This window comes from Hyperolius riggenbachi, chromosome 9 (genome assembly GCF_040937935.1).
Source record: "Hyperolius riggenbachi isolate aHypRig1 chromosome 9, aHypRig1.pri, whole genome shotgun sequence".
Taxonomy (NCBI): Eukaryota; Metazoa; Chordata; class Amphibia; order Anura; family Hyperoliidae; genus Hyperolius; species Hyperolius riggenbachi.
This window is the reverse complement of record NC_090654.1, coordinates 8,644,837-8,668,266: the sequence shown is the minus strand read 5'-3', so window position 1 is coordinate 8,668,266 and position 23,430 is coordinate 8,644,837. Positions and strand designations below refer to the sequence as shown.

At 46.5% G+C, this 23,430-nt stretch overlaps 1 protein-coding gene across 1 annotated transcript in view; it reads right to left on the bottom strand.

The window, feature by feature from the left end:
- Window positions 1–6,909: 6,909 nt before the first annotated feature.
- NEK4 (NIMA related kinase 4) overlaps window positions 6,910–23,430 on the bottom strand; it is a 61,950-nt gene continuing 45,429 nt past the window's right edge. Inside the window, exons 16-17 of the mRNA XM_068251872.1 lie at window positions 18,142–18,275; window positions 6,910–7,343 (exon numbers count right to left, since the gene is read on the bottom strand). Coding sequence (XP_068107973.1) covers window positions 7,251–7,343; window positions 18,142–18,275 — 227 coding nt within the window. The 3' untranslated portion in view covers window positions 6,910–7,250. The remainder of the gene's footprint in view (window positions 7,344–18,141; window positions 18,276–23,430) is intronic.

Genomic DNA, 23,430 nt, shown 5'->3' with positions numbered 1-23,430 from the left:
CTTTCACTGAACGTGTATTTTCTTTTGTGAATGGTTTGTGGGCGGAGGGAATGACCAGAGCATTTCGTGTGTTGTGTGTGTATATGGTGCAAAGCTGTTTTGCATGAATTAAATATCCCATCAGGGCGCTGCCTGGGCTGCCTCAAGGGCAAAACTTAATAAAACTTTTGTAAAAGCATTTTATTTGTTAAAATCACATCACATCACATTACAGTGTAGTTAATGCGGGATTGTCACCTTAAAAATCAAATTTCAAGAGCAACTGATATATCACTTATCTTTAAAGAGACACTGAAGCGAAAAAAAAAATATGATATAGTGAATTGGTTGTGTACTATGAATAATTACTAGAAGATTAGCAGCAAAGAAAATATTCTCATATTTTTATTTTCAGGTATATAGTGTTTTTCTAACATTGCATCATTCTATAATATGCAGATTACACAACACTCAGCATCCAAAATGAATCTTTCAGAGCAGTCTGTGAAGTAATGACCTCTCCTCTAGCAGAGAAAAAGTAAATAGTTCAGGAACAGTTGAGATAATAAAAGTCAGATAACAGCCCTCTCCAGGACTAAACTTAGTCGGAGAGCTTAATGGCTTGTTTGCATAGAGATAACAACTGGAGTTTCTTAACTCTTCCTGTACTGGAAACAATTAGACTGATGTATCTGATCTTAATGTTTTATTTCTTAGCTGTGCTACACATACAAATCATAATATCATCATTTTTTTTTCGCTTCAGTGTCTCTTTAAGTGATAAAGATGCTAATCCTGCATTCAAAACTTTTTCTGCTCATGGTTTGGAGTTATCACATACCTCAGGAGCACTGGCCCTTTAATTGCCATTGCCAAACAGTTGCATGCTGGGGGGTCTTTTAATCTATAATATATGCTTCCTTTTATTACCCTCTCCTTCTAATGACATAAAACAGTGCACTTCCTAGTATAGACCTCAGTGGGAGTGTCTGAAGACTCTGGGAGGAGGGCGGGTAACGAATACACAATTAGCAAGAGGAGGGAAAAAAAGTATGAGGGAGGAAATTGTCAGGATTAGCTTCATTCAAAGGTAACTAAGATGGAAACTGTCTAGAATAGGATTCTCTGCTTTTCCTTTATACAATTCACAGCCATCATAATGTGGACAGTGCAATACATATTTAACCTTTTTGGGACCGGCCGCCTACCCCCCCTTAAGGACCAGGCATTTTGCGCGGGAGGGGGGGGGGGTCAGGCGGCCGGATCCCATCTGTGGCTGGCTGGATTTGTGTCCCCCCACAGTGGCCTGTGCCCCCCCCCCCCCCCCCCCCCTTCTGCAAGCAGCCTTCACTCACCTTCCAGGCTCCAGCGATGAGTCGCACGGGACCCTCTTCTCCAGCCGGCATCTCCGTTCTGTCTGACGATCAGTTCCGGGTCGCGGCTTGATGACGTCATCAAGCCGGAACCCAGGGCTGACGTCAGACGGAGCGGAGATGTCGGCCAGAGCGGAGGTGGGCGCCGATCGTCTCGGGAACGGCAGGGAGGTGAGTGGATCCTCTTCTTTTCCCCCCTACCGCCGCCGCAGCTGTCAAACTGATCACTACGATCCGATGGCGATCGTAGTGATCATGTGATCAGCAGCCATACGCGATGGCTGCTGATCACTCGGGGGAGTTGTCGGCTGTCATATGACAGCTTAATCTCCCCCTCCGGGTGCGCACGATCGCGTCGGGAGCGGAAACTGCGGGCCGGCGTAGATCCTACGCCGCATCAGGCTAGAACAGCCACAAGTGCGGCGTAGGATCTCATAGAGGCGGTCCTGAAAAGGTAGAAGTAGTATTGATCTACTTGTATATGTGTTTTTTATTTCTAGGTTAGCATGGGTGTCACTTGTTCTTTAATTTAAAATACAGTAAAACCCCTATTATCCAGAAGTCTCAGGCAACCAGAAAAAAAATCCCAGCCTTGCAGGATGCATAAAACTATTTTTTACACTTCTTTATACAGTAATAAACCTCTGTTACATTCAGTTAAGTCTGTCCTTTGTCTTAATTTGTTTTTAAGTACTGTATTTCAAAATTAAAGTAGGATAAAACTTGGATATAACATTTAATAAAAATGTGTTTTCCTACTTTTTATTACCCCGTACAATTACCCTATTTGCTTTTGTGCAGAAGTGGTTTTTCTTGCATAGCTGCTGTATTTATATATTGAAATCTATCTAGTGATCGCTTCTCAGCTCAGTTTCAGCAGGCTGCTGGCTGAATACTACATGTATTTGACAAAGGAATTGTAAACAAAAGATGGTTTCACCTCTGTGGATGTGGCAGAAAGCTGCCCACTGAAGAACTAAGTGCTGTGTTTAACTGTTTGAATGCTGCAATTTTTTGTAGTAGATCTTATGCTGGGAAATCTTTTATAACAGAGGAAATGCTTCATAGCACTCTAATACAGAGTTTATGGTAAGCATACAGTGTGGGGTATAGTGCTGTATGAGCTGGGCCTATTTTTAACATTCTCAAGCTACCAGAAAGGACACTTATCGAGCATCGGCCAATCCCCATTGTTGCCGGAAAATGGGGAATTACTGTAACTTGAGGAAAAAGATAACCATAAGATCACTACATCATCATTGTGTCCTCTGCTTCTCCTCCTTGTGGATCCAGAGTCTTCTGCCTAAGCTGGCAGATGGTTTTTACTGAATTACTGTTACTGAACTATTAGTGACTGGAAAGTGTACTGGTTAAGGGCTCTGGCTTTGACATGGGAGGATTGAATCCTGGCTAGGGTCGGTACCTATTCAGTAAGGAGTCCTTGGGCTAGACTTCCTAACAGTGCAGGGTGGCCCCTTGAGTGTGTCCTTAGTGGCTGCAGCTCTTAAAGTGAACCTCCAGAATAAAAATCTGCTCAGCAGCACTGAAAAGGCTTGATTTTTCTTTCTTTAACGGCAGCATCAGAACTTTGTTTTTCTTACCAAAGCCTCATTTTTAGCTGCACAGAAGAAAACTGCACGGCCTCCTTCCCCCCCCCCCCCCCCCCCCCTCTCCTTGAGTGTGTCCTTAGTGGCTGCAGCTCTTAAAGTGAACCTCCAGAATAAAAATCTGCTCAGCAGCACTGAAAAGGCTTGATTTTTCTTTCTTTAACGGCAGCATCAGAACTTTGTTTTTCTTACCAAAGCCTCATTTTTAGCTGCACAGAAGAAAACTGCACGGCCTCCTTCCCCCCCCCCCCCCCCCCCCCCCGATGCTGTGCAGAGCGTGATAGGATTTCTGATGATTATGTTGTTCTTCTGTTTTGGTGAAAATTTGTTTTTTTGTTTATTTCGAATGTGAGATGTGAAGCCTAGCGTGTGCAGCTGGGAGGGGTGATCAGGGCACAGGACAGTTGGAACTGTGTCTCATGCTCCCTGTCACCTCCTTTCAACCAAAACAATAGCTGCCCTTATGAAATCACAAACATTTTCTGTTCTTTTAAAACAGGGTGGGTGATAGAGTATATTACTTATCTATTTTAATTAACATAACTAATGTAACTTAATTATGTTAGTTTAGGCTGAAGTTCCCCTTTAAGTGATTTGAGTCCAACAGGTGAAAAGTGCTATACAAATGTTAGGATTATTATTATTATTCGGATTATTACAGCATGTGTAAAAAATCTTTGGAAAAATATACCAAATATGCTATTTTACAAACCTCTTATGGAAGAGTGGTTAGTGAATTGAAGCGACTGTGGTATATGATACTATGCGACACGTCTGCCCATGGCTGGTGGTTTCCTCTGAGCTGATCTCCCCGTCTGCTAATACAGCCCTCAGTGCAGGGTGTGCCTGATTGCCCAAGCTGATCCTGCATTGATACAGACACGAGCCTTACACTTCCCCTTGGGTCGGGGGGATGTGTCTGACGTCTTCCTGAAAATGTCATGGAACATCTAGTGCAGTGGTCCTCAAACTGAGGGCCGAATGTGGCCCCCTGAGGCTTTTTTTTTTTTAACACACACACACACACACACTGTATATATACACACACACACACACACACACACACACACACACACACACACACACACACACACACACACACACACACACCTCTCTGACACCACCCATCCACATGGAAGCCAGAAAGCAGTAATTCACTGGTTTCCAATCACATTCCACATCAGGTAACATTGCTGTGCGATTGGGCTGCAGGTTGTCACCTGGGTATGCTTCACTGTCTGCAAAGACTTCTACATCATTGTATGTATACTCCGCCCCCAGTAGTCTGAAGTAGGTTGGCCCGGCCCTCGACTCAAAATGTTTGGGGACCCCTGGCCTAGTGGTTCCAAAGCTTATCGGCGAGCCAGTTCCATGAATTGCATTGAAGTCAATAGCAAAACCACCATACATGCTATAGTCACAAATGTGAAATTTAACATAGGGGAAGAACTCTGGTTCACAGCTACTGAGGCAGTCTGGTCCACTCCAGACCAAAGATTACAATGACTGTATTTCAACACAAAGTGATGTCCTATCCTACCCACCCAAACATTCTTCTTGAAGTAAACCTGCTGGAGGTGGAGCACAGTTTTTTTTTTACACCTCTGGAGTTCTGGCCCAAAGATAGACAATTGGTGGAACAAGATAGAATCAATGTTGAAGGTAAGACTTGATCTTAGAATATGCATTGTAGCTGTGTCTTATACCAGAGCAAAAGTGGCGTAGCTAAGGAGCTGTGGGCCCCGATGCAAGTTTTACATTGGGGCCCCCCAAGTACTCTATACATAACAATTTGATACGGCGCACCAAAACCTGCCAATGGCAACTACAGTGTCAGAGGTGCAAGAAGGGGAAGGGGAACAGCTTGTTAATGATTACCACTATTCAATGTATCTATAGAAGTGATTATTATGAGCACAGGCCCAATAGAGAGCTAATACTCTAGTTGAGGGAAGGCCCTTCGGGGCCCCTCTGGCCCAAGGGCCCTGATGCGGTCGCTACCTCTGCACCCCCTATTGCTATGCCCCTGCAGAGCAAGTAAAGATATAGAACAAATATTACACATTGGTACTCTTATGGAAACACTGTTGATAGACAAAAGGTGGTGAAGTACTGAAATCCCATTTGTTGAGGAATGGAGAGCTGCAATGAACTGCTTTCTCCACAGGGAAGCTGAAGGATGAATTATATACGGCTGTGCTTCCAAATGATATTAAAGGACAACTGAAGTGAGAGGGATATGGAGGCTGCCATATTTATCTCCTTATAAGCAATTGCTGCTGATCCTCTGCAGATCAGGGGTTTCTGACATTGTCAGATCTGACAAGATTAGCTGCATGCTTGTTTCTGGTGTGATTCAGACACTACTGCAGACAAATAGACCAGCAGGGCTGCCAGGCAACTGGTATTGTTTAACAGGAAATAAATATGGCAGCCTTCATATCTCTCTCACTTCAGTTCCCTTAAGTTTTCAATACCACTTCTATGCAGATGATACAGAACTGCACCTCTCAGCCCCAGACCTGAACTCCCTCACGGGTTCCTGTCAGCTATATCCTTCTTCATGTCTTCTCATCTATATTCCTTATCCTTCATCGAAAAGGAACTCTGCATGGCCAAGAGGCAACTGTTGTTTTTCTACTGACAGAAGAGCACCGATCACAGTCCTTCTCTGTGTAAGCTTTTTCTTTGAATCCATACCAACAGTACACAGTTTGGAGTACAGTTTGCCCATATAAAAGGGTTGGGAGGGGGTGTCAGTCTTTTAAGATTTTTCCCCTCCTCTATGATCACCTCCCAAGTTTCAGCCACAGATTCTGTCGCTCCTCCAGAATTAATAGTCCTACCTGTGCAGGATTCTGCTCCCTCCCCTGTCAATACTCCAACTGAGTGACTGCTGCCGCAACCATGGCCTTGTGACCACACCCACTTTTTGCCACGTTGCAGGCTGCACTTGTCCCATTTTGATTGGTCTGCACAGGGGCCCACTTCTTACTTTCTCCAGCGCTGAATAAGGTTTCTTATAGTATAAACTTGATATCTGGTGGGTTTCACACAAATAGACCAACTTTCTGAACAGGATCGGAACAGATTCAGTATTGCTGCCAGCAAGAACCGTTTATGGGTGTAAAATACAACATTAAACATTTATTTGGTGCCGACATTTTTCACAGCACGTTACAAAATACACAAAATAATTTCACGTGACTGGCTGTCCCTCCCAGGAGCTTGCAATCTCGCCGACTGTTCCTCCCAGGAGCCCGCAATCTCATCGACTGTCCCTCCCAGGAGCCCGTAATCTCACCGACTGTCCCTCCCAGGAGCTCCCAATCTCACCGACCGCCCCTCCCAAGAGCTCCCAATCTCACCGACCGTCCCTCCCAATCTCACCGGCTGTCCCTCCCAGGAGCTCCCAATCTCACCGACCGTCCCTCCCAATCTCACCGGCTGTCCCTCCCAGGAGCTCCCAATCTCACCGACTGTCCCTCCCAATCTCACCTGCTGTCCCTCCCAGGAGCTCCCAATCTCACCGGCCGTCCCTCCCGGGAGCTCGCATTCTCACCGACCGTCCCTCCCGGGAGCTCGCAATCTCACCGACCGTCCCTCCCGGGACCTCGCAATCTCAACGGCCGTCCCTCCCAGGAGCTCGCAATCTCACCGACCGTCCCTCCCAGGAGCTCGCAATCTCTCTGACTGATAGGCATGTGTTACTCAGTTATAGCGTCCATAACTGCCGCACTGTCACTAAGCGCAAGTTACCCAATTACTGTGTCGGTAGCTGCCACACTGCGCCACATCGCATTCAAAGTGTTACGTCCCATAGGAATATCATTGTATCACATTGCGATGTGGTGATATTGTCCGCTGTGACAGTGCAACGGAATCGGTGTGGAAGGGCCCTAAAATGCAATTCAAATATGAACAGAAAAAATACAAAAACAATAAAAGCATTGGATTAGCAGAAGGCAAGTTCTAAATCTCTATTCCAGAGATGTAGAGAAGACTGATAGGCAAGGAGTAAGGCACCACAAGAACATAAAACAAATAGGCACACACAGTCCAGGCCAATGTCCAGCTTACAGCACAGCCCTCCATAATCTGTCATGGTTAAATGTTCGGTAGACAAACATCATCCAACATCCTTCAGTATAAATGCAGCAATATTAAAATCTATCGCTGCAGAACTTCCCTCACCACTCGGAGGAAAAGAACCAACAGTTTTGTGATTTTGATGTAAAAATGAGGGTGAAAATATAAAAAATACAGTCTAAGGAAATGTTATGTCCATCCTTTAAAATCTGGAATTTTCTTCGAAAAATTTGAGTTGGCGAACTTTGAGGTTGTAGTTGTCGTATTGCTTCCCGAGAATCTTCTGTAAATGAACCTGCAAGAGAGAGGAATATGTGAGGGAAGACCGGACCAAACAACTCGATACAAGAACACGAAACGTCATTTCCGGGATACTTTCACAAACCGCAAAATCAAAGTATTGTGGACCTGTCGCCTCGCAGCTGGAAGGTGAGAAACTCAGACGGGAAACGTTTATTTTATCATCTTATAAAATAGTAATGATGACCATAGCTGATTCATTATCTGAAGTTTAGAAGACAAATTCAGAGAGGGTACACATATCAACTACTGATTGGCCAGTTTACCACTTCCGTGTAGCACAAGGGCCATTAGAATTTAAATATACAGTATTTTAAATAGATTGTGTAGGTAATGGATCATGCAAAACAGAGGAAAAACCAAAGGGCCACCGGGAGCCCGTTATGGTGTAGTATGGTATGATGGGTAATAAGGTACGGGTAGATTGTATTATACTCACAAGTCTGGGTTGCTTAATCCAGGAACCACCATGTAGGTCAGTAACGTCCCCACCCGGCCTTGTAAGTTTCTTGAGGTCGCTCATGTGGAATCCTAAAATACGGTACCCTTTAGAAAGGGCAGCTACCGTAACTATAAACACTAGGTGGTAAAAGGCACCCAAAGAAGAGTATAATCAGCCTAACCAGGTCATTTAAAAAAAATTAAAAAAAAATAAAAATAAATAAATCTTTATTTGGCACAAGACAACACGTTTCCCAAGCTGCTTGCTCAGGTCAATAGAGCGCCTTCAGGAACAAATAGGACAACATGCAAGACTCCTACTAGCTACACAAGATTATAAAACAAAGATATATAAAACATATAGAGTTATACATGTTACCCAATCACTAGGTCACTTACTAAATTGATCTTATATCTATATATATAATAGAGTAAGTGCCTCAACCTTCAAGCAAGAAGAAGAAGTACTTTGCATGAGAAAATGTATGCGTGCTCAAACACCAAGTTTAAGGCCTCTTTTCCACGGACTGCTGAGCTGTGTGCTCAGCAAGCAGTTACCAGGCAGCAGCGAGCAGTTACCAGGCAGCAGCGAGCAGTTACCAGGCAGCAGCGAGCAGTTACCAGGCAGCAGCGAGCAGTTACCAGGCTGCAGCGAGCAGTTACCAGGCAGCAGCGAGCAGTTACCAGGCAGCAGCGAGCAGTTACCAGGCTGCAGCGAGCAGTTACCAGGCTGCAGCGAGCAGTTACCAGGCTGCAGCGAGCAGTTACCAGGCTGCAGCGAGCAGTTACCAGGCTGCAGCGAGCAGTTACCAGGCTGCAGCGAGCAGTTACCAGGCTGCAGCGAGCAGTTACCAGGCAGCAGTGAGCAGTTGTGAGAATTTGAGAGGCATTTCACTGCCTATCAACAGTCCATGGAAAAGAGGCCTTACCCTAGCAAGTCTGACTTTGCAAATCTGGCCTAATTAGCTATTCATGAGGCAATGCTCATGCAAATGCATGCACAAAACAATACCGCAAAGCGGTCACACCCTGCTACATGCTACATTAGCACTATCCAGGAGCGCCACGGGGAGGATTCCCAATGCCCCCTTTTTATACAACCGGGGGGACCGCAGGGTCCCAGGCTCTCTCACTGCCTGGAAACCACAGCGGCACCCCGGAGGGGGAGGCTGGGTGGTGCAGGCGACCCCCCCCAAGTGTGGCCAGCACCGAGGAGAGCCGTCCGCACCCACCTCCCAATATTAAAAACAGGCACTTACCTTAACGTCCATTGCGTTCTGCTACATGCGCATAAACTTGGGGGCACCACATAAGAAAGGAGAGAAGCATGGGTCACCCCAAGCTTTAGAGCTCAGGGCTGGCTCACATACAGCACTCCAGAGGGGGGGGGGGGGGGGGGGGGGGGGGACAGGCGCAGAAAAACTCACTCCATGGCTCACACCACCGGAGCAAGCCATCCACCACCTGCCTCCAAAGGATACAAACTGCACAAAATGCTTTCCATGAGAAAATTAATGCGCATGTAGCAGAACGCAATGGACGTTAAGGTAAGTGCCTGTTTTTAATATTAGGAGGTGGGTGTGGACAGCTCTTCCCGGCGCTGGCCACGCTTGGGGGGGTCGGCTGCACCACCCAGCCTCCCCCTCCGGGGTGCCGCTGTGGTTCCCAGGCAGCGAGAGAGCGCTTTGTGGTATTGGTTTTTTGACCCTGCATAGTTTGGCATGCGAAAGCAAATGCATATTTGCATGAGCATTGCCTCATGAATAGCCAATTAGGCCATATTTGGAAAGCCAGACTTGCTAGGGTTAAACTTGGTGTTTGAGCACGCATAATTTTTCTCATGGAAAGCATTTTTGCAGTTGTATCCTTTGGAGGCAAGTGGATGGCTTGCTCTGGTGGTGTGAGCCCTGGAGTGAGTTGTCTGCGCCTGTCCTCCCCACCCCCTCTGGAGTGTTGTATGTGAGCCAGCCCTGAGCTCTAAAGCTCGGGGTGACCCATACTTCAACGACGCGGGTTGGCTAGTGTGATATATTACTGGTATAAGTCTATAGATTTTATATATCTTTGTTTTATTATTACTAGCCAACCCGCGTCGTAGCATACGCCGCATCTATCTAATAGAGTACGCGCCTCAGCCTTGAAGCAAGAAGAAGTAGGCTTTCCATGAGAAAATGTATGCGTGCTCAAACACCAAGTTTAACCCTAGCAAGTTTGGCTTTGCAAATCTGGCCTAATTGGCTATTCATGAGGCAATGCTCATGCAAATATGCATTTGCTTTCGCATGCCAAACTATGCAGGGTCAAAAAACCAATACCGCAAAGCGATCGCCCTGCGGGAATTAGTTCATGCTACATTAGCACTATCCAGGAGTGCCACGGGGAGGCTTCCCAATGCCCCCATACAACCGGGGGGATCGCGGGGTCCCAGACTCACTCACTGCCTGGGAATCACAGCGGCACCCCGGAGGGGGAGGCTAGGTAGCGCAGCTAACCCCCCCCAAATGTGGTCAGTGTCGGGGAGAGCCGTCCGCACCCACCTCCCAATATTAAAAACAGGCACTTACCTTAATGTCCATTGTGTTCTGCTACATGCGCATTAACTTGGGGGCACCACATTAGAAAGGAGTGAAGCATGGGTCACCCCGAGCTTTAGAGCTCAGGGCTGGCTCACATACAACACTCCAGAGGGGGTGGGGAGGACAGGCGCAGACAACTCACTCCAGGGCTCACACCACCAGAGCAAGCCATCCACCACCTGCCTCCAAAGGATACAACTGCAAAAAATGCTTTCCATGAGAAAAATTATGCGTGCTCAAACACCAAGTTTAACCCTAGCAAGTCTGGCTTTCCAAATATGGCCTAATTGGCTATTCATGAGGCAATGCTCATGCAAATATGCATTTGCTTTCGCATGCCAAACTATGCAGGGTCAAAAAACCAATACCGCAAAGCGCTCTCTCGCTGCCTGGGAACCACAGCGGCACCCCGGAGGGGGAGGCTGGGTGGTGCAGCCGACCCCCCCCCCCCAAGCGTGGCCAGCGCCGGGAAGAGCCGTCCACACCCACCTAATATTAAAAACAGGCACTTACCTTAACGTCCATTGCGTTCTGCTACATGCGCATTAATTTTCTCATGGAAAGCATTTTGTGCAGTTTGTATCCTTTGGAGGCAGGTGGTGGATGGCTTGCTCCGGTGGTGTGAGCCCTGGAGTGAGTTTTTCTGCACCTGTCCCCCCCCCCCCCTCTGGAGTGCTGTATGTGAGCCAGCCCTGAGCTCTATAGCTCGGGGTGACCCATGCTTCTCTCCTTTCTTATGTGGTGCCCCCAAGTTAATGCGCATGTAGCAGAACGCAATGGACGTTAAGGTAAGTGCCTGTTTTTAATATTGGGAGGTGGGTGCGGACGGCTCTCCTCGGTGCTGGCCACACTTGGGGGGGGGTCGCCTGCACCACCCAGCCTCCCCCTCCGGGGTGCCGCTGTGCTTTCCAGGCAGTGAGAGAGCCTGGGACCCTGCGGTCCCCCCGGTTGTATAAAAAGGGGGCATTGGGAATCCTCCCCGTGGCGCTCCTGGATAGTGCTAATGTAGCATGTAGCAGGGTGTGACCGCTTTGCGGTATTGGTTTGTGCATGCATTTGCATGAGCATTGCCTCATGAATAGCCAATTAGGCCAGATTTGCAAAGTCAGACTTGCTAGGGTAAGGCCTCTTTTCCATGGACTGTTGATAGGCAGTGAAATGCCTCTCAAATTCTCACAACTGCTCACTGCTGCCTGGTAACTGCTTGTTGCTGCCTGGTAACTGCTCACTGCTGCCTGGTAACAGCTCGCTGCTGCCTGGTAACAGCTCGCTGCTGCCTGGTAACTGCTCGCTGCTGCCTGGTAACTGCTCGCTGCTGCCTGGTAACTGCTCGCTGCTGCCTGGTAACTGCTCGCTGCTGCCTGGTAACTGCTCGCTGCTGCCTGGTAACTGCTCGCTGCTGCCTGGTATCTGCTCCCTGCTGCCTGGTAACTGCTTGCTGAGCACACAGCTCAACAGTCCGTGGAAAAGAGGCCTTAAACTTGGTGTTTGAGCACGCATACATTTTCTCATGCAAAGTACTTCTTCTTCTTGCTCGAAGGTTGAGGCACTTACTCTATTATATACTAGCTGATTGCCCGGCGTTGCCCGGGTTTGTATTTGGCTGGTGTTGGCTCCGCCTACTTTTTCTAACCCTAACACACAATTACTCACTGACCAAGTTTGTGAGCTTTGCGGTCTTTGGTATCAATAATCTGCATTGAAATGAAACAAATCTGATTGGCTGTGTGTGGCTCCACCCCCTTTTCAGAATTTGAACCCCAGTCACCCAATAACCAACTGTACCAGGTTTGAGGTCTGTGCCATTAACAGTTCAAGAATGGTAGCAATTAAATATTCCCCTTGAAAAGCAACAGGTGAAGTTTGATTCACTTTTGTAGGCTCCACCCACTTTTCTGAATATTAATCCCAGTCACCCAGTGACCAACTGTGCAAAGTTTAAAAACCCTGCCATTAACAGAATGGCTGCAGTTTACATATTCCCAGTGAAATTTGTATTTGTCTCCACCCACTGATGACCCGGCGTTGCCCGGGTATGTATTTGACTGATGTTGGCTCCGCCCACTTTCTAACCCTAACACACAAACACTGAATGACCAAGTTTGTGATCTTTGGGGTCCTTGGCATCAATAATTTGTATATTCCCATAGAAATTAAACAAATCAGATAGGCTGTTTGTGGCTCCGCCCCTCTCCAGCATTTGAACCCCAGTGACCCAATGACCAACTGTAGCAGGTTTGAGGCATCTGTTATTAACAGTGTAAAAATGGCAGCAATGTAAATATTCCACTTGAAAATCAACAGGTGAATTTTGATTGGCTATTATAGGCCCCACCCACTTCCCTGAATATTAATCTCAGTCACTCAGTGACCATCTGGGCAAAGATTGGGAACCCTGAAATAGTGTAAGAAGGGCTGCAGTTTACACTTTCCCAGTGAAATTTGTTTTTGGCTCCGCCCTCTTTTTGTAACCTGGACACAAAGTCACTACTCAATGCCCAAGTTTGTGAGTTTTGGGGTCCTTGGCAACAATAATTTGTATTTTCCCATGAAATGAAACAAATCTGATTCACTGTTTGTGGCTCTGTCCCCTTTTCTGAATTTGAACCTCAGTGACCCAATGACCAACTGTACCAGGTTTTAGGCTTGTGCCATTAACAGTGCAAGAATGGCAGCAATTTTAATATTCTCCTTGAAAAGTGACATGTGATTTCTGATTGGCATTTTTAGGCTCCACCCACTTTTCTGAATATTAATCCCAGTCACCCAGTAACCAGCTATGCTAAGTTTGAGAACCCTGCCATTAACAGTGAAGAAAGGCTGCAGTTTACAATTTAAAAAATCTGTTTTTGACTCCACCCACTTTTTTTAACCTTGACACACAGTCACTACTCAATGACCAAGTTTGTGAGCTTTTGGGTTCCTGGCATCAAAATTGTGCTAATGGAAGCAGTTTATCCAGCAAAGAAATCTGGCTGTTTTTGGCTCCGCCCCTTTACTGAATTTCAACCACATACACTTAACGACCGACTGTATCAGGTTTGAGGCCTCTGCTATTAACAGTGTAAGAATGGCTGCAGTTTCAATATTCCCCTTGAAAATCAATAGGTGAATTTTGATTGGCTCTTGTAGGCTCCACCTACTTTTCCGAATATTAATCCTAGTCACCCAGTGACCAACTGTGTGAAGTTTGAGAACCCTGCCATTAACAGTGTAAGAAAAGCTGCAGTTTACATTTCCCCATGTAAAAGGTTAGTTGTTTTTGGCTCCGCCCACTATTTCTAATCTTGACATACAGTCACTCAATGACCAATTTTATGAGCTTCGGGGTCTTTGGCATCAATAAGTTGCATTTTACCATTGAAATTAAACAAATCTGATTGGCTGTTTTTGGCTCTGCCCGCTTTTCAGAATTTAAACCTCAGTCTCCCAGTGACTGACTGTAGCAGATGTTAGGCCTCTGCCATTAAGAGTGCATGAATGGCAGCAATGTTAATATTCCCCTTGAAAATCAAAAGGTGAATTTTGATTGGCTGCTGTAGGCTCCACCCACTTTTCTGAATATTAGTCCCAGTCACCCATTGGCCAACTGTGCCACGTTTGAGAACCCTGCCGATAACAGAATGGCTGAAATCAATCTAACAAATCTGATTGGCTGTTTGTGGCTCCACCCCTTTAGTGAATTTGGACTACAGTCACCCAATGACTGACTGTATCAGGTTTGAGGCCTCTGCCACTAACAGTGTAAGAATGGTAGCAATGTGAATATTCCCCTTGAAAATCAATAGGTACATTTTGATTGGCTGTTGTAGGCTCCACCCACATTTCTGAACATTCAACCCAGTCACCCAGTGGCCAATTGTGTAAAGTTTGGGAACCCTGCAATGTAAAAAATGAAGTTGTTGGCACCGCCCACTTTTTCAAACCTTGACATACAGTCACTCAATTATCAAGTTTATCAGCTTTGGGGTCCTCGGTATCAATACTTTGTATATTCCCATTGAAAAATAAACAAATCTGGCTTTTTGTGGCTCCGCCCCCTTCCTGAATTTGGACCCTAGTCACCCAGTGACCAACTATACCAGGTTTGAGGCATCTGCTTTTACCAGTATAAGAGAATGGTAGCAGATTAAATATTCCCTTTGAAAATCAAAAGGTGAATTTTTATTGGCTGTTGTGGGCTCCACCCACCTTCCAAAATCTTAATCTGTCACCCAATGACCAACTGTGCAAAGTTTGAGAACCCTGCCATTAACGGTGTAAGAATGGCTGCAGTTTATATTTTCCCAGTAAAAGTTGTTTTGGCTCTGCCCACTTTTTGTAACCTTGACACACAGTCACTCAATGACCAAGTTTGTGAGCTGTCAGGTTCCTGGCATCAAAAATGTGTGAATGGAAGCAGTTTATCCACCAAGGAAATCTGATTGGCTGTATGTGGCCCCGCCCCTTTAGTGAATTTGGACCCCAGTCACCCAATGACCAACTGTAGCAAGTTTGAAGCCTCTGCCATTAAAAGTGTAAGAATAGCAGCAGTTTAAATATTCCCCTTCAAAATCAACAGTTGAATTTTGATTGGCTGTTGTAGGCTCCACCCATTTTCTTGAATCTTAATTGCATTCACCCAGTGACCAAATGTACCAAGTTTGAGAACTCTGTGATTAACAGTCTAAGAATGGCTGCAGTTTATATTTTCCCATTTAAAATGAACTGCTGAAATTTGATTGGCTGTTTTATGTTCCGCCCACTTTTCCTGGATTTGTAACCTCGGTCACCAAGTGACCAACTGTGCCATGTGTGGGGACTCTGGCCTGATTACTGTGAGAATGGCAGCCTTTTACATGTTTTCCATTGACTTGAATGGGTGGAATCTGATTTGCTGTTTATAGCTCCGCCCAGGTGTGCAGGGGGGCCGCGAGACCCCCAGAACATATCATCCCAGGTAGTAAGGGATCTGTGAGGGATCTGTGTACCAAGTTTCGTTCAAATCGGTCAAGCCGTTTTCGCGTGATCGCGGCACACACACACACACACACACACTGTACACACACTGTACACACACTGTACACACTGTACACACACTGTACACACACTGTACACACACTGTACACACACTGTACACACACACACACACACACACACACACTGTACACACACACACACACACACACACACACACTGTACACACTGTACACACACTGTACACACACTGTACACACACTGTACACACACACACACAGTACACACACACACACACACAGTACACACACACACACACACACACTGTACACACACACACACACACACACACACACACACACACACGATTTTATATATATAGATATAGATATAGATTATTATATCTATTGACCCAAGGAAGCGGTTTTAAGCTGTAAAACGTCATTGTGCTAAATACAGATTGTTTGAGAAAGAATGACCTCGGTATTCTCCTTTAAAGGAGTTATCAGGCAATAAAAAGGTAAAATAAGGGCTACTTACCCGGGGCTTCGTCCAACCCCCAAGCTCCCAGCATGTCCCTCGCCGCAGCTCTGCCCGCAGCCGTTCGCCGTCTCTGCTTCCCGGTCCGCAGTGATGACGTCAGGCCATCCTGGAGGTCAGCCGCGCACTGTACCTGCGCGAGCGACGCTGTCAATCACCGCCACGTGGACCGGAGCGTACTGCGCAGACTCAGTAGTTCTGCACCTGCGCGGTACGCTCCAATCCACGTGGCGGTGATTGACAGCGTCGCTCGCGCAGGTACAGTGCGCGGCTGACCTCCAGGATGGCCTGACGTCATCACTGCGGACCGGGAAGCAGAGACGGCGAACGGCTGCGGGCAGAGCTGCGGCGAGGGACATGCTGGGAGCTTGGGGGTTGGACGAAGCCCCGGGTAAGTAGCCCTTATTTGACCTTTTATTGCCTGATAACTCCTTTAAGGTAGGCCGATTACACGGTTCTTGTATACCGATACTCTAATAACTGGGCGCCTTCTAATACCTAATGTTTTTAGATTGTGTAGATAAGCTCTCATACTACATGGAAGTGGTAAAACTGGCCAATGAAAATTGGATGTGTGTATGCACTCATACCAGTGCAACGTTATTAGGAGTCTCTTCCCGTGCAGGAGTTCAATATTCATTACTAGATTGTTCCCATTGTGCTATCTGCATTACCATAGTTCCATCCAGTCTTTCGTGTATTTAGTGTTTCCTTTATCTGGCATACACGTTTGTAGCAGAAGTCATGTCGAATCAAAAGTTTTAAACTGGCTGCACAACATTATTTCTCTTTTTCTTTCTGTGGTTCCTCATTTGATAAAGCGGGTATTTAGTATAAATTCCAAATAAACACATTTACCAAACTTTGGAAATTAACTAAAACTTGAATGCTAACCTGAAATTAAGCTTATGAGATAATTAATTGTATGTGTTGTATCATATCAACAGTATATAAAACCTTCTTACAGTATTGTATTCCTATTTTCAAATTAAGGAGTTAAGTTGTAACTGAAGTCTGCATAGCAGCCATGTCAGTGTGGCATACAAGCTGGGTCTTTCAACCATTAACAAAAAGAAAAAATGAACATTTAAACTTTTCAGCTCTTTTGTTATTGGCGGTGTTTCCTCCAGAAAAAAAAAACTAATTTGTTTCAGTTTATACTTCAGGAGAGCTGGGTTTTTTTTTGCACTAAAAAAGGTGGACACATGCAGGATCTAAAGCTCACCTGTACGGGACTTAAAACGGCTGACTTTAACTTCCCTGGGGCTTCTTCCAGCCCCTGTCTGTCCCTCTGCGTCCTTTCCATTCTCCCACTATGGGCCTTACACACTGCTGCGCTTGCGCTGCGTTTTTAAAATCGCAAAGCCTTCATGAAACTAGAAAAATCCCATCGCACCAGCGTGTACAGGTCTTCACTATTTTCATGATTTTTCAAAAGACCTTGTGATTAAAAAACACATGCGATTTTACATGTGCAGCAGTTTGTACAGACCCTATCAGCTCTGAAATTCCTGCGACTGGAGTGGCTCCTTCTTTTGAGAATTGCGCATGTGCAGCTGCACCCAGTAACGGGAGCAGGATGGAGAGTGAGCATGCACGGTCGCAGTGACTGAAACACCAACCACAGGAATTTCGGAGCTGCCAGCAGCGCAACAGACGGCTCAGAGGACGCCGAGAGACCCGATACACTAGAAGGCTGGAAAAAAACCCAGGTAAGTAAGTAAAAGTCCCTTTTTTAGTTAAGGTATGTTTAAAAAGTGGGCTTAGAACTATACGGTATATACCCCGGCTTATCTCATCCTGTCACGTTAGTTCAGGTCCGCTTTAAGGTGAACGTGAGACGAAGAAATCGATACTTTGCTGGGGCTTCCCCCAGCCCCATTAACTGTTTCCTCCCTCCCCAGTGGCTCCATTCCTCAGTAATAGCCCCTGGCAATAGGGCTTCAGTCGTGGCAGTTGGGTTGCTCTGGCCGCATGCTTGCCCGTTACGCTCCCGGTAACAGGGCTGCGCACATGCAGAGCGGCCCGACATAAGCCCTATTACCGGGAGCTATTACTAATGAACAGAGCCACTGGAGAGGATGGCGAGGGAGGCAACAAAGTTCTGGGCTGGGGGAAGCCCCAGGCAAGTATTCATTCTTTACTTTACTCCGTCTCGGGTTCAATTTAAGAATGTACAGAAAAATACCCCAACATTCTGCACTGTGAATAATTGTTTGCTTGTAAACCTTTAGACAGACTTTCATAATGAAAGGATTTCAGCGGTGCCACACTACATACCTCCTTCTTGCGGTCATCCTCCTCATCCATGACATCATAGACTTGTTCCAGGACCTTCACTCCAAGACCCTGAACAACGTCAGCCCTCAGAGCCTCAACCATCCTCCGGAACTTCTGCGGAACTGTCAGGTTATCTGCGGGAGAGGAAAGAGAAATGATCGTGAATTACCCATTCACATGATTTGTTCCATTTCAGGCTCTGATTGTTCGTATATCAAAGAAAGATTTTTCCCATTAGTTAAAGGGATACTGTAGGGGGGTCGGGGGAAAATGAGCTGAACTTACCCGGGGCTTCTAATGGTCCCCGGCAGGCATCCTGCGCCCGCCCAGCCACTCTCCAATGCTCCAGCCCCGCCTCCAGTTCACTTCTGCAATTTCTGACTTTAAAGTCAGAAAACCACTGCGCCTGCGTTGCCGTGTCCTCGCTCCCGCTGATGTCACCAGGAGTGTACTGCGCAGACACAGACCATACTGGGCCTGCGCTGTGCGCTCTTGATGACATCAGCGGGATCGAGGACACGGCAACGCAGGCGCAGTGGTTTTTTGACTTTAAAGTCGGAAATTCCAGAAGTGAACCGGAGGCGGGGCCAGAGCATCGGTGAGTGGCTGCACGGGCACAGGATGTCTGTGGGGAAGTATTACAAGCCACGGGTAAGTTCAACTCATTTTCCCCCGACCCCCCTACAGTATCCCTTTAAGTGATGTCTGCTACAGATTAGCACAGTCGTAGAAAGTCTGTAGAGCCAGGACTTCGGGGGATTTCCAGAGGACACTACAAATGCAAAAAATGTGGGCTTGTATGCAAATTAAATGCAGCTTGGAATTATTATCATGCCATTTTTTTATGACCTGGGAGGGAAACTCATGACCTCATGCTTCACATTCAGGGGCAGTACCTCTAAACCTGCTCAGCTGACAGCATGCCATTGACCTGTCTAGGACAGATACTGAGGTGTCAGAAATATTGCATTCTTCATCTGTATTTTTATGATTTTTGCTTTATGATTTGTCTTTTTTCAAGATGTCATAACATTTGAGGCAGCCTGTGAAAAAATGCTCTCCATTTCCCAGACAGTGGGAATCATGGCCTTATCAGGTGAATGTCTTATCTTCAATATGAGTGTGGGGAAATAGAAACAATGAAAGTAGCCAGTCTGCTATTGGAAACAAAGTATTCTTGTGATGGGCGTGGCTAAGGGCATACACATACAATTAAGGGAGGAGCAAGTCCTTTGTACAGTATAAAGGAAGCATGTTAGATTCAGTGGGAGCTGCTGAACCCAGAAAATGAAATGATACTAAAAGAGAGAGATGCTCTATGTATTTTTTGTAAAGAACTACAGGAACATATTTTACATAAAAGGATTGTGGTCTAAGAGTTATTATTTTAATGAGGGCTAACTGTTACACATCTATATTGTGAATAAAGAAGAGACTGGACTGGCAAGCACTTCAGGAAAAAACTGTCACCACTTTATTCACACAGTGAGTAGCTTCAAGGTCACTACTATGCATCCAGCAACTTGTGACACTTTACACTGATCATAGATCATACAGTTCAAGCAGCTCCAACTGTTAGTAGCAGGGCTGTGGAGTCGGAGTCGTGGAGTCGGAGTCGTGGAGTCGGAGTCGTGGAGTCGGGCAATTTTGGGTGCCTGGAGTCGGAGTCGGGAAAAAATGCACCGACTCCGACTCCTAATGAATTTGTAACTGTAATTAAAATAGAAAATATGATAAAATGTTCTATTTCTCAGATAATAGTCATTAAAAATAATGTATATATACAGTAATAGCTGTGCTTAGTCCACAAAAATGAAATAAACCAATCAAAATTAGTTACTTGTGCTGCTTCAATAAAGCAGTCCCCTTATTTTTAAGGTCAGATATACACATCTGATTGTGACTGTATATATGATATGTACACAGGAATCTCTTATATATGTTACGGCCAGAACCCGAAGTGTGGCCACTGTTAGAAATGGCATGATGACACATTAGTTACAATGTATTTTATGGCCGTCTCGCTGCGGCCAAATGTATTAGAAGTCTCGCACTGCCTCCTCTCCTCCTCCCCCCGCCTCTCTCTTCTCCCTGCCTCCTATACCACATACGGAGCAGCCAGCGGGGACACGCGTGTCCCGGAGAGTCGTTCGTTGCAGCAGGGCAGCAGAGCGGGGAGGCTGCAGACATTGCTTCTGCCAGCACCCGCTCTGCAGGAACGGCAGGATTCCCATGCCGCGACGAACGACTCTCGGGGATACGCGTGTCCCCGCCCGGCTGCTCCGTATATTGTATAGAGGCAGGGAGATGAGAGAGGCGGGGGGAGGAGGAGAGGAGGCAGTGCGAGACTTCTAATACATTTGGCCGCAGCGTGACAGCCATAAAATACATTGTAACTTATGTGTCATCATGCCATTTCTAACATTGGCCGCTGCGCTGCGGCCACTTCGCACATTGGCCGGCCAGAACCCGAAGTGGCCACACTTCGGGTTCTGACCGTAACATATATACTAAATAACATCTATGCTGTAAGAATAAAGCCTGATGTGTAGCTGTGTCACTAATAGAGATGGTCAACGAGATGGAAATAATTCTGCATTGATGCTGATTTATGCAAATGTATGCACTCCCTTTGCTGATGAAATCAAATAATTTGATATGTTGTTAAAATTTGGTTTGGTGACTACAAATTAAAGGGTACCTGAGACGGATGAAAAGTAAAGTTTTATACATACCTGGATCTTCCTCCAGCCCCCTTCAGGCTAATCAGTCCCTCGCTGTCCTCCACCACCCGGATCTTCTGCTATGAGTCCTGGTAATTCAGCCAGTCAGCGCTGTCCGGCCGCATGCCGCTCCCACAGCCAGGAACATTCTGCACCTGCGCAATAGTGCTGCACAGGTGTAGTATGCTCCTGGCGGCGGAGTGTGTGCATGCGCACTACGCCTGACTGGCTCAAGTACCTGGACTCATAGCAGAAGATCCAGGTGGTGGAGGAGGACAACGAGGGACTGATTATCCTGAAGGCGGCTGGAGGAAGCCCCAGGTATGTATAAAACTTTAATTTCATCTGTCTCAGGTTTACTTTGTTACACAGTAGTACTATACTCTACATATGCACTCCCCACAGAGCTGCAGGGAATCCACTGAGAATGCTGTGCACATTGAACACAGAGGTGTTGTCTGTTTACAATCTCCTCATTCCCCTGCAGAGTACCTGCACATCATTCTTACATGTACCCACACTTACATTGCCTAGGGCCTGATAGATGTTCTTTGTTCCGGTTTGTACCTTTTACAAGTACTCTTACCAAGGACTAGTTTTAGTCTAAAGGGAATAAATATAGTAGTCTACATATCCTTCTCACTTCAGTTGTCTTGTAAAATTCCTAAGCGTTGGCAGTTAAGAGACGAATTTCATGTTACATACTTTTAATCAACAAAATTGTAATATGCAAATTAGAGGAGTCGGAGTCGTGGAGTCGGTGGAATCCTAAACTGAGGAGTCGGAGTCGGTGGATTTTTGGACCGACTCCACAGCACTGGTTAGTAGTAAGCAAAGCAGAATGCAAAGCACATGGCATGCAGGGAGCATAGACTTAAGCAGTGCAGGCTATACTTGCGTGACCCTGTGGTGGCAGATGGCGATCTGGATAGAAGCGCCGATGCTCAGGGGTTCTCCAGGGCAACTGCCATGACAGCCGTTTCACCCTAGTTTTCCAGGGGCCTCATCAGAGGGGCGGTGTCGCGCTACCTGGATCCCGGTTTTTGTTATGGCTCCTCCAGCTATTATGGCCAGTCTCAGCGCATCGTGGGCTTCTAACATCTATATTGTGATTAAAAGCCCGTATAACTGACCGTGGGGTATATTTCAGATAAAGTGGATCCGAGATAAACTTTTACTCATTGCATAATTGTGTTCCTTTCATATAGTTTATAGGGCATTCCTCAAGCCAAATACTTTTTTTTTAATACCCTAATTCCCTATAAACTAAACAAGCCTCGCCCACAGCTTCTCCAGGGCTTAGGCACTCTGAGACCCAGGTAGCAAGGGCTTATGGGAGCTCAGTCTGGGCAGGAGGAGGAGAAGGTGTTACTAGCCAGAGATTTCAGAGGCAGAGGGGAGGAGGGGAGGGGAGTGAAGTTTTCACAGGCTGAGGGGTGGAGATGCAGTTTCAGATTACCTGTGTAATGATCACAAACAGAACATGGCCGCTCTCATTGTATCACAGGAAGAAATAATCATAAACTGTTGAAGCGGTTTGCAGCTAGATTTGCTGTGTAAACTATCTAAACTTTAGATAAGATATATAGACAAGTTACTTGTTATAGTTAGTTTTTCATCTCGGATCCGCTTGAAGCTCCCTAAATAAGTTCACTAAATGGGATGAGGCACTCCAATGTATTAAGCAATGGGTAAACTTGGGCGCTGCCAGTCCGTTCGTGCGTGCAGCTGCATAAAGCACTCAACCTGTAGACCCGAGGAAGCAGGCAGGTCCCGCGAAATGCATTGCCTTTTCCCGTGTCCAATAAAATTATTATCTTTAAAATATCCCACCTGAGGAAAGATTGTTTTCATTACCCAAGTTTAATCAAACTACATTGGTGCATCTCCTCCCATTTTCTGTACAGTCCCCCCCACCCCCGCCCCCCGGGTGTCCCCTGGGATAATTATCCAGCGGTCCTTTTTCTGGAGTGTGACTTAACCTATCCTGAAGTGGATACCCAATCCGTGTGGAGACAGAATACTCCACATGCCTAATGGCCCATACTCGCGCGCGCGTGTTGCGGCGACAGGTCGCCCGTGAGTATGGGCCGTCGCACGGGCGCGCACCCCGAACTGTCGCTCGTCGCTGACGTCGCCAGGCGATTGAACCGCTCAATCGCCTGCCGACAGTTGCCGCCGCAACTGTCGCTAGTCCACGTGAGTACGCGGACTAGCGACAGCAACATACATAAATAATACGGAGCTTCCGGCGGGGGGAGGAGGAACGTCGGCGACAGCTTCCGTCGCACCGCTGGTCCCTCTTCCGCGTGTGTACGCCGAAGGACCTGGCGAGGAGCGGTCGCCGGCCTGTCGCGCACGTGTGCTGGCGACAGGCCAAAAAGTTGCCCGTGAGTATGGGCCATAATGTTGTGGTTGCCTAATAACAGCCCAGGTTTGCATTATTTAATTTTAATTGCCTGGAAATGCTGCACTATCTGGCACTCCTGGTGTTTTCTGCTTCCATTTTCCTCTCCCGGTTCCTGAGGTTTATCACCCCAATTTCATGAACCGAACACCCCTGGTC